The 11,276-nt window shown below is 49.1% G+C and overlaps 1 protein-coding gene across 4 annotated transcripts in view; it reads left to right on the top strand.

The window, feature by feature from the left end:
• GLIS2 (GLIS family zinc finger 2) overlaps positions 1-11,276 on the top strand; it is a 45,275-nt gene that overhangs the window by 26,933 nt on the left and 7,066 nt on the right. For all 4 annotated transcript variants that reach the window (XM_069106492.1, XM_069106504.1, XM_069106471.1 and 1 more), the window contains exon 2: positions 10,640-10,892. In XM_069106492.1, the coding sequence (XP_068962593.1) occupies positions 10,721-10,892 (172 nt within the window). In that variant the 5' untranslated portion in view covers positions 10,640-10,720. The remainder of the gene's footprint in view (positions 1-10,639; positions 10,893-11,276) is intronic.

The following is an 11,276-nucleotide window of genomic DNA, read 5'->3' as shown; positions in this document are numbered from 1 at the left end:
AGAGAGAGAGAGAGAGAGAGAGAGAGAGATTGGGAAGTCAGTTAGGATTGGGGGAAGGGGAATATTTAAAACAGGGATTCTTGATCTGGGTTGAACTGAAAAAAAAAGTATTTTGATATTTGTATTATATAATTGGTTTTCTTTGTATTTTCTGTATCTAAAAACAATTCTGAGAAAGGGTTCACAGACTTTACTAGACTGCTAAGGGGGGTGGTCCATGAGACAAAAAAAGTTAAGAAACCGTGATTTAAAAGGGAACCCACAGCCCAAATTGTGGCTACACCAAAGGGGGCTCTTTTCCAAGGACCCTACCTCCCAGGGTCAAATATAGAAACCAGGTATTGATGCATGTATGTATAGTGTATATACATAGGTCTACAACGATTTGAACACACACAGAGGAAATGCAACAGACAGTTCACTCCTATGCATGATGATGAGCATTTTTGCCTAGTCTGACACTCTGGGGCTGAACCTTGTCTGGCTCTCAGCAGCATTTGGTGAAGGGTTCCCTCACCAGAACAAGTGGTTTAGTCAGTGTCCTGGGAACTGGGGAGCAGAAGGAGGAGATGAGGGCTGGTCCAAGCCCTTCTTGGTTCAGCCCTGGATTAGTCTCTGGGATAGGAAATATGAATAGAGGTGTTGATGTCAACCTCGGAACCAAAGGGGCTGTTGCCCAAAGGTACGAGTTTGAGGTACCCGCAAATGTTCTACATTACCCCCATTGTGAGAAGGGGCTCCACCAAGCCCTCTACAGGTGGGAAACAGGAAATAAAGGGGTCATCAGGCTAGGGCCTGTGAATCTGCTAGGTCTTTTCTGGGAGAGAGGAGGATGTGAGTTGGGCTGGGGCCAGCTTATTGGGGGAGATGTAGGGAAAGGAGGAGCAGAGAGAAAGCTGCCCCCAGGTCTCACAGAAAAACAGCTGAGGCCTGGGACACCAATGAGGTCTCTGGAAGAACCTGGGAAACTCTGGCTGGGGCCCCCTGCTGAGAGCATGCCTAACTCATTAGGATATAGAGTTGCAAGGGACTTAGCTAGCTTGGTGCAGGATCATTAGCTCTAGAGAAGAAAGGGACCTCTGAGGCCATCTAGTCCAGCCCCATCATTTGGCAGGTGAGAAAACTTTGTCCTGGGAAAACTAAATGATTTGCCCAGGGCAGCATTTAGCACATAGTAGGCACTTAATAAATGCTTCTAGACTAATGAATGACTGGTCCAGGGTTGTACAAATAGTAAGTAGCATAACTTGGATTTGAATTCAGGTCCTGATTCCAAATTCAGTGCTTTTTCCCATTCTACCCCATCTGTAGTCCCATCCCTTTTTACAAGTGAGGAAACTGGGACCCTTTGAGTGATCAGCTTGTCAGAGGTCATGCTGTAAATCAGGAGTAAAACAGAGATGTGAGGTCTGGGTTAGGAGCTGGATGCTGGGGTGGGAGGAGGAGGAGGTGGATAGAGTTACAATGATAACCAGAGGATTTGTATCTTGAGGAGTTTCTGGATGTTACGGGACCCACTGGGTTAACCTGGTTTAGTTTGGATACTGTGTTCCTTATTAAGTAACTGGCATTGGAAATTCAGGAGCGTGGCATCTCTCCCCTCCAACACACACTTAATCTAACATGGAAAAATGGGTACCTGGCTTATATACTTATTCCTAGAATGGGAAAGTACCTGGAGAACTTAAAATACTGTTAGAGCAGGAAAGGACCTGAGAAAATTGACCATACAATGTCAGAGAGAAAAGGGGATAATCTTAGAGCATAAAATAAATGTTTAATCTGGAATCTTAGAGAGTCCTGTCTCCTCCCTGCTTTTTTTTTTTTTTTTGCTTTTTGGAGGGGGAAGGTAGGGCAATTAGGGTTAGGTGACTTGCCTAAGGTCACATGGCTAGTTTTTGTGTTAAGTGTCTGAGGCCATATTTGAACTCAGGTTCTCCTGACTCCATGGCCGGTGCTCTACTCACTGCGCCACCTAGCTGCCCCCCTTTTTGATTTTTGTATTAACAAGCATTTTTTCTCCCTCCCACTACTGCCCCCAATTTAAAAGGAAAAAAAATATAATAAATAGACATAGTCGAGCAAAATTAATTTCCACGTTGTCCATGTCCAGAAATCTAAGCCTCATCCTGAATCTTGAATCTATCACCTCTCCATCTGGAGGGGAGTAACAGATATTCATGAATCTTCCAGAATCATGTTTAGTCATTACATTGATCAGAGTCAAGCCTTCTAAACCTGATTGTCTTTACAATGTTATTGTTATTATGTAAATCATTCTCCTGGTTCCACTTACCTCACTCCCTGTTGTACAATTCTTTGCAGGTTATTTTGAATCCAAGAAGAATTCCATTACACTCATATACCATAACTTGTTCAGTCATTCCCCATCCAATGAATACACCCTCTTAGTTTCTTGTTCTTTGCCATTATAAGAAGCCATTATAAGTATTTTTGTAAGCATGGTTGCTTTTCATCTTTCTTTGATCTCTTTAGGGTACTGGATAATGGTGGTAGTGCTAGGTCAGAGGGTAAAGGTCATTTTAGGGACTTTTTGGGAATCACCCCAAATTGCTTTTCAGAATGGCAGGACCACTATACAGCTCTACCAACAGCACATAAATGTGACTTTTCCTTCAGGCCCTACCCTTTTATTTCATGGATTGAGGAAATCCAGACTTGGAGTGAGGAGGTCACTTGCCTAGGTCAAAAAGTTAATGAATCTGGGGGCTGGGACTAAAGGAGGCTATCTAAAGACCTTCATCTCCTCTCCCAGTAGCTTCCTTGGTTAGGGGAGGAAGTCTGCCATTGCTCAGTCACCACAGTAACCTGGGGTGCTTCTGTCCTTCTAGATGAAATGTTACCTCTGTAGATAAAGAAATTTGGGCCAACGTTGGAATGCTGCTATTACCAACAAAACATAATATTGCTTCAAGGCTCTGTGATTGTCTTTTGTGTGTGTGTTTTCTTCACCAGAAGAGAGAGAGACCTCTCTGTGATTTCCTGTAAGATGGTCCTAAGGATTACGACAAAAAAATTAATCATCCTGAGGGTAGCTTTATGGAGCCTCTGGGAACTTAGCTAGGCTGGTCCTTGGATGATAGATGTCCCCTGGTGTGTAATTGAAGTTTTTCCAATTGGGTAGGACTTACTAGTGATTGCTGTCTGCTAGCAGAATCTTGGAGAACCTGGGGTCATCATCTCATGATGAACCAGAATTCTTGGGGGACCAGAACTATAATTTATTTGGGATAGGGAGGTTCCAGTGAGAAAAGTCCTTCTACCAGTACAAGTTAGCACCTGTCTTGGAGGGGGGGGGAGGGAGTGGGAAGGATGGGACAGAGAGATTAAGTAGTGATTTGCCTGAGGGTCATATAACCAGTATGTGTCAGGAGGTGGAATTTGAACCTTGGTCTTTCTGAAACTGAGGCCAGCTTTTTGTTCTAGGATTTTTTTTTCTACAAGCTTTTATTGAGAGCATACTACATACAAGGTATTGTGGTACCTGAGGAAATAAAGATAAAAAATACAATAGCCCCTGATCTCTAGAAGTTTACTTTTCCACTTGGGGTAGGTAGGGGATAAAAACAAATATACAGATAAGAAGATATGAATTATTTTGAGGAAAGGGATAAGAATTCTCCTAGGAGGTGGTGCCTGAGCTGGTCTTGGGGTCAGGAAGCACAGATTCTAAGGGCCAGTGACAGCAGGGCCACTATCCCTGGAGGAACAGGGGATGCTGAAAGACTGTGCTGGGTACCATGGGGAGACATGATTTCATGCATTTTCAATGTATCCTGTTTCAGAACAAGCTTTAGGGGAGAGGAATGCATGGAGGATAGCCTCTTCCTATTACTGATTAGGAAACTGAGGCATAGAGAGGATCAGGGTCACACAGTGAGGCAGGAGCAGGACTGTCTCCTGACCCATGGAGGACTTCTCTTCCCCTAGATCTGGGGACTAGAAGAAGGAGCCCAGTTTGCCTTTCCTTTCCCTCCTCTCCCTCCTTTCTCCTCTTCCTGCCCTGTGGGCTCTGTCTTGGGCTGGTCCAGCCTAGTGGGGTGGAGTCCTTGGCTGTGCCTGGGCCTCTGAGCCCAGAGTGGGGATTGGAGTTGGTTCCCAGGAATGCTGAGCTGTGGGGCCTTCTGGTTTGGCAGAAGCTCCTCTCCCCTCCTGTCCCTTCTGGCCCTACCCACATGGCCTCCCCATTACCTCCCAGGCTTGGCCCTGGAGCTAAGGAAGGGGGGGGGGCAGAAGGGGAGAGACTAGCCCTGCCCACTGGCCTGCTCCTTCCCCCCCCCCTTCCCTAAGCTGGGCTGGGGAATGGTGCTACACCCATTCCCATATATTTATATGCAGACAGACAGACAGACATTAGTGCACATATACCCACATGTACATACACAGATGACAGGCAAAATAAGTCTCTGCCCATGAAGTCAGAAGACACTGTGTATGAGTCCCTGTCTGGACAGCTACAGAGCAATGTGATCTTGGCCACCTAATCTGAGTCTTTGAAAAAGGAGAGTGGCCTGACCAGACAATCCCTCCAGATTCCTTCCAGCTGTAAGTCTCTTTCCTGTCACCAGCATTCCCTTTCCCTCCAGCTCTCCACTTATTCTCCTGACTTCCTTTTACATTTTCCCCTAGTTTCTCCAAGCGAGATGATGTCTATAAAGAACACTTTGAAACCTGAGTGTTGGCCGCAGAGTCGGGAAGACCGGAGTCAATCCCACCTTTGACCCCGAACATGGGTTTCATCAGTTTCCTAATCTCTAAAGTGGGGATGACAGCACCTGCTTCACAGGGTTGTTGTGAGGATCAAATGAGATAACATGTAAAACACCTGCAAACCTTCAAGTGCTTTGTAAATATTAAACATTTATTATTATTATTAAATGTTAGCAGTTATTGCTAGAGCTGGAAGGAATGTAAAACGCCATAGGTAGAAGGGTGTTAGAATGTCAAGATGTGGAAGGAATCTCAGGCCGCGAAAGGACCTGGAAGAGTGTTTAAGAATGGGGGGTGGCAGGTGAGGGAAGGACCTGCCATGGGGTCATTCTCTGCATGCTAATGTTAAATTGGCCACATGTAAATGACATGCAAATGAACACCAGATTGACATCTGTTCTATTGGAGTTAGCAGGTCCTGGCAGTGGGTATAAAAAGGCCCCAGGTCCGGGGCTACGGGCAGCCTTGGAGCCAAAACAGCAACCTCCAATACCTGGTGCGTTGGGGTGGCCCATGCTGCAGCTGAGGGAAGGGACAATGATCCCCATTGTCCTGGGAGGCTTGGGGGTTAGGGTTAGGGTTAGGTGGGGGTGGGGGGCCCACCAAGGAGAGGGGGTCATTCTGTTCTGATCGCCTGCTGCTGGTGGCTGTGCCATGTGGGGGGTCGTCTACCTTGCTCTGCCTGGTGCCTCTGCGCCCCTCCCTATTCATCCTGCCAGCTCTGCAGGTTCCTGGATGGAGTCTCAGGGGGTTTAGCAAAGCTGAACAATGGGAGGTCCCGGGCTTTGGTTCCCCTCCCCCTCCCTGCCATGCACCTAGAGCTGGGCCCCTCTCTCTCCTCCTGGTTCTAGCTGCCCTCTCCCTTTCTCTCCCTGCCCTCGGTGGTGTGTGTCTCCGGCGGCTGCTCCTTCAGCTCTCTTTTGTAAAGCCCCACTTCCTCCCTCTCCCCATCTCTCTAATTAGTTCCTTTTGCAGCTGGTGAGGGAGGCTCAGGAGGGGGAGGTGGGGGGTGGGTGTGGTAGATTCCGACCACCTCCAGTGCCTGAGAGCTCGCAGCCCCTGGCAGGGGCCCACACTGGAGGGGGATGAAAGCCCCCTCTGTCTAGGAACTGCTTGTCCATTCCCTCCCCAGCAGAGCTGGGAAAGCTCTCTTTAGCTGAGCTACTCCTCCATCCTCTTTTCCCTACTGCTCCTCCCCTGGGGGTCCCCAAAACCAAGGGCATGTCTAGGAATATCTACTCAGGTTGGCATATCTCCCTTAGGAAACAGCTTGGGGCTGCTCGTCAGGAGACTTGGGTTTAAATCCAGAGTCATCTAAAGCTGAAAAAAAACCTGAGAGATCTATTTTATAGATGGGGAACCCCGAAAGGTCAGACAGGAGAGGTGACTTCTCCAGGGTCTCACAGTTAGGAAGCGGCAGTTCAGGGACTTGAACCGAGATGTTCTGAACTCCAAATCCCAAGGCTGTTTGTAGTCTATCATTTTGGCTTATTCTGCTAATAACTGTCAAGTGACTCGGGCAAAGCCTTTTACTTCCCGGGGCCCTGTTTTCCACATCTGCCTGAGGAGAACAATCCCTGCTCTATCTGTGTCTCTGGAGGATGTGAATGTGAAAACTTTGCAAAGAATAAATCCTAGGGAGGTCTTAACTGGCTCTGGGCCCTACCTCCTCTGTACACACACACACTCAGCCTTCCCTCCCAGCCTGCACTGAGGGAGCACAGGGCCCAGAACTGGCTGCCACTGGTTGGGGTGGGGTGGGGGGAGCTGCTGCCAAGGTCGTGGCTGGAGGGGTGGAGAGGTGGGGTCACTTCCTGTCTACCTGGGGGAGCTAGGAGGGAGCAGAGTGGGAGGGAGGGTGGCTGAGCTGCCAGCTAGAGCCCAGGGAGGCTTCTTCCGGCTCCCAGGACTGAAGGAGGGAGGAGGGCCCCAAGGGCTGGGTAGGGCTAGCCTCCTGCTCCCAGCTTAATGAACCCCTGTGGCCTTGGTGGCTGTACAGGAAGCTGGGGGCTGGGAGAAGGGACTGTGTCCTTATAAAGCAGAGAGTTGGGGACATCTGGGGATAGTGGGGGTGGGGGGGTGGTGAGTAGCTTTATCCTGAGAGTGTTGCTAGGAGGGATTTTAAAGAGTCAGAATTCTTGAAGGATGTCCCTCTGGGGATTATTGCAGTCTGTTACTTGGGGGGTGAAAGGGAGAGGGCCAGGTTACTAGGGGAGTGTTATTTGTTCTCAGGGTTATTGGGAGATGTTACTCTGGGAGGGGTAGTGAAGGGTGCTTCCTGGGGACTGGTTCCTAGGAATTGTTTCTTTCCAAGATTTCTGGAGGGGACTGCTAGGGCGTTACTGTGTGTGGGTTAATCCTAGCAATAGTAGTTTGGAAGGAAGGGTACTGGAGGTGTTGTTAATTGGGGGAAATGTTATTGGTAGGGAATTTGAGTTTAAATCTACATTCCCGCTCCCCCCCCCAAAAAAAATTTGCAAAGCCTCCTCAAAGGACCTAGAAATGTCCTGGCCTTCACTAGGGCCTCTTGGTGGGGGCCCTCTGACCTGGGGCCCACTGGGGTGGTTAGATTGAGGTTGTGGCTGGAGGCCAACAGAGAGAGCGGTGGGGGGTGGGAGGTGGGGGCACCAACCTTCCCAGGCCTTCCTGGCTCCTGAATTCTTAATAAGCATAAATATTTACTTCCTTCCTCCTCCTTCCAGGCTCCCTGCCTGCCCAGCCTGGGCCCCCAGCACTCAGGGGGAGCTGCTGGGAGGTCCAGAGCCCAGGGCTAAAAATAAACAGGTGGAGGGACAGCTGGCCAGAGGAGGGAAGGGGCAGGACCCCACCCTGCCTCTCCCAGGGCCTTGGAGATGTCCCATGCTTGACCTGGGAGCTCTGCCCAGGGTCTGGAAGAGATCTGGGCCCCAGCTGGTGTGTCCTTGCAAATCACCTTCCTACCTGCCTCAGTATCCCCATTTGTAGCCACAAGGGGAGGAGCTTAGTGGTGCCAGAATGGCAAGGTCAGCCTGTCTCACCCATAAGTGGAGTTGATTTGGGGAAGGGGGTATTATTTGAGTATTCCTGGTCATGATTCTCCAAAATAAAGAGGAAATAGCATGGAATTAGTGGAAAGTACCGGTTGTGTATTATTCAGTTGTTTCAGTTGTGTCCAACTTTTTGTGACCCCATTTGGGGTTTTCTTGACAAACCTATTATAGTGATTTGCATTTCCTTCTCCAGCTCATTTTATAGATGAGGAAAATAAGGCAGACAGGGTTAAGTGAGTTGCCCAGGGTCACACAGAGGAGTCTTCCTAACTCCAGGCCCAGCTCTCTGTGCACTATGGCGCCACCTAGTTGTGTGACCCTGAGCAAGTCACTTTTGAAACCTGAGTTTTCTGCCCATGTAGAATGAGCAGGTTGTATCTCTTCCAGTCTTAAAATCCTACAGTATTATGCCTGTGGCTTTTTCTTTGCTTGTTGTCCCAGTGCCCAAAACTCAATCACGTCATTATGGCTTCTTCTCTTTCATACAGTCCAGAAGAGGATCCTCATGGAATACCTAGTACTTTAAGATCCTCAAAGGGACGTGCTGGGGCCCTGATCATACCTCACTCAGGAGGGACCCAGAAATAAATGAGTTGCACACACCCCCAAACCCCTTGAGTCATGTTGCTGATCCAGGGGGTGCCTGGCTGACTTGAGAGTTGCTTTGGGAAGGGGAGGGAGACCCAGCTTCCAGAGACAGGAGCAGCTGTAGCCTGGGGAGCTGCCCCAAGAGAAGCCACCCACACACCCATTCTTCCTCCCAAAGCCAGGGCTCTTGGCAAAGGTCTCTCCTCAGGTTCTCCCTGGAGCCTGCAGTTAAGCAGGCAGAGTGCCACAGTCACCAGCTGCCCTCTGGTGGCAGGATTTGGGACATTGACTCCTCTACCCCTTCCCACCTTGACAGTCTTTCCTTGTTTTGGGGTTTGTCTTTCTCAGTCACTTACAGGGGTGACCCCTCCTTGCACCCATATCCTATTCCCCTTGGCTGCCTTTGGTCCCCTTGTTGGGAGTTCTTGACTCCCATCCTGATGGGGCTTTGCTTAAGTCTGGCTCATTTTGCTGTTTTAAGAGTGTCCTTTACTGGCTTTGGGAGACCTGGATTGTCAGCCAGGCTGATTAGCTGTAGTGATAATAATCCCTGCCCCGATTCCTTCAGGATGGTGGTGGTGGGGGGAAAGGTGGGGACTATTGCAGGGGTCTAGGGGAGAGGGTCTGTGAGACATGTGGAGAAGGTACAAGGCCCAGGACAAGTGCATTGTAATATCTGACTTTGAACATCACTGAACTGCAGGGCTGCCTAGCCTCCCCCCTCCCAGGACTGGGAGACCCTCTCAGCTCTCTGGAGCCCCTGGGGGTGGGGGGCCTTTGCCTATTCACTTATATTTTGAGTTTTGGTCATATGTACTCGAGGGTGGGGTTAGGCAACTTGTGTGGTTGTCGAGGGATCTTGGGGATTCTGTCACTGAGCTGGCGTGAGCTTTCCTTGGTCTGCAGGGCAGTGCCTCTCTCCCTTATTAAGTAACTCTGCCCAGCCCAGGTGCTGCTTTAGGGAAATGGATGGACAGATGTGTATTACAGACTCCACCCCTGTGGCAGGTGTGAATCGATGGTGTTTGGCTCCTGGCCCCAGGATGGCTCTCACCCCTTCCCCTGCCTAACCCTGCCCACCAAGGTTTCCCACTTAGCTTCTCAGAGCGGGAATTCTTCTTAAGAGTCCAACACCCCCACTGAACAGATGGGAAAACTGAGGCTTAGAAGGGTGAAGTAATTTGCCCATGGTCACACAATTTAAGTCTTAGAGTTGGGACTCAAATCCAGTACTCATAGGGGCGGCTGGTGGTGCAGTCAATAGAGCACCGGCCCTGGAGTCAGGAGGACCTGATATCAATCTGGCCTCAGACACTTGACACACTTACTAGCTGTGTGACCTTGGGCAAGTCACTTAACCCCAATTGCCTTGCTTTCCTCCCTCCCCCCCAAAAAATCCAGTACTTGTTCTAAGATGATTGAATGGACAGACAAGTGAGTGGGTATTTACATCATGCTAGGGTTTGGAATAGTACAACGTTTGCTACCCAGAATGATGCTCTGATGGGGTTCTGACTGAATAGATTTGGTTTTGGGTCAGATTGTTGTTATTGATGTTGTTTTTCTTTTTCTAAAGAACCTTGGGTTGGGCTCATGGCTCAATAAGAAATATTTGGATTTGGCCAGTGCCTGTATTTAGCTCCTGGTTCAGTTCCAGGCCCTGAAGCCCCATACAGTTGGACAGAGGATGGTGGGAGCTGACCCTCTGGGACCTAATCCTGTTCAGTGGGAGAAAGACTGCATTTTTTTCTCACTCTTGTAGTAGGGATGGGTTCATCCATTTTCTCACTGGGTCCCTTGCTTCTCATACGTGGAGTACCCTCCCATCCCTTCCCCTTTTCCTCAGCATCCTGCCAGGCCTGACTGAAATACAGTGCTCTTCAGGAAGCTCTCCTTGTGCGCTCTTTCTGTTTGAATCAATCTGTTTTTCACCTAGTCTCTTAGCATTTGATGGTTTGTGACCCATTCTAATTTGTATATATGTGTCTTCTCTCCCCCTGTGATTTTTAGGCTGTGAGCTCCTTTGAGGCAAATCTGTGCCTTATTTTTACATCTTCCTCAGTGCCTGGCATATCTCTTTGCATGCAGTGGGTCCTTAATATATATTTAGTAACCCCTTAAAGAACAGAGTGATGGTAACTGACTTCCTGGGAAACAAACTTGAGACCCCAAACTCCTAGAACCCTTCTTAACCAGTGTCTAGGAAGATGGATCTGAGTAGCATTTTGCTGCACAAATAAGGCTGAACCATTGCCAGTGGGAATTCCTGACTTGCCTGTTTCTTTCCACAGGTTCCTGCTCACCCCCAGCCCCCCCATACCCCCTGCCAGGGAGCCTTTCTGCTACAGCCACACCAAGCCCTGGTTGGCACCATGCACTCTTTGGACGAGCCGCTGGACCTGAAGCTGAGCATTACCAAGCTTCGAGCAGCTCGAGAGAAGCAGGAGTGGGCTTTGGGAGGTGTCCGCCACCGGACCCTGCACAGGGAGCTAGGCTTGGTAGATGATGGCCCTGCCCCCGCCTCCCCTGGATCCCCTCCTTCAGGTATTGTACCCTGGTGAGGGAAGTAGAAGGGAGGGATAGCCTCCCATGAAGCTGTTGGGTTTCCTTGATGGCTTTGGGTGATTATCTGAGTCCAGATATACGCAAAGGTACAGTCACCCAGTGGAGCAGGGATCCCCAGAGGGAAATGACCTAATGAGGGCTCATACATAGGAATGAGGCTGTTTTTGAGTTGATGAGAAGTATCATGAAAAAAAAAATTGACTGCGACAGAAAACCTGAAGGCAGCAATAAACCCTAGGAAGAAATTCAGAATGCACAGAATTCTAAAGTTGAAAAGAAACTTAGAAAGTCAGAGCTTGAAGAAACCTCAGAGCTGATCTAGTCCAGCCCTCAATTTTAAAGATGGGGGAAATTATTTGCTCA

Source organism: Petaurus breviceps, unplaced genomic scaffold (genome assembly GCF_028583685.1).
Source record: "Petaurus breviceps papuanus isolate PSGF00001 unplaced genomic scaffold, PetGlider_PUasm1.0 138, whole genome shotgun sequence".
In the NCBI taxonomy this organism is placed as follows: domain Eukaryota; kingdom Metazoa; phylum Chordata; class Mammalia; order Diprotodontia; family Petauridae; genus Petaurus; species Petaurus breviceps.
This window is presented reverse-complemented; position numbering and strand designations above follow the sequence as displayed.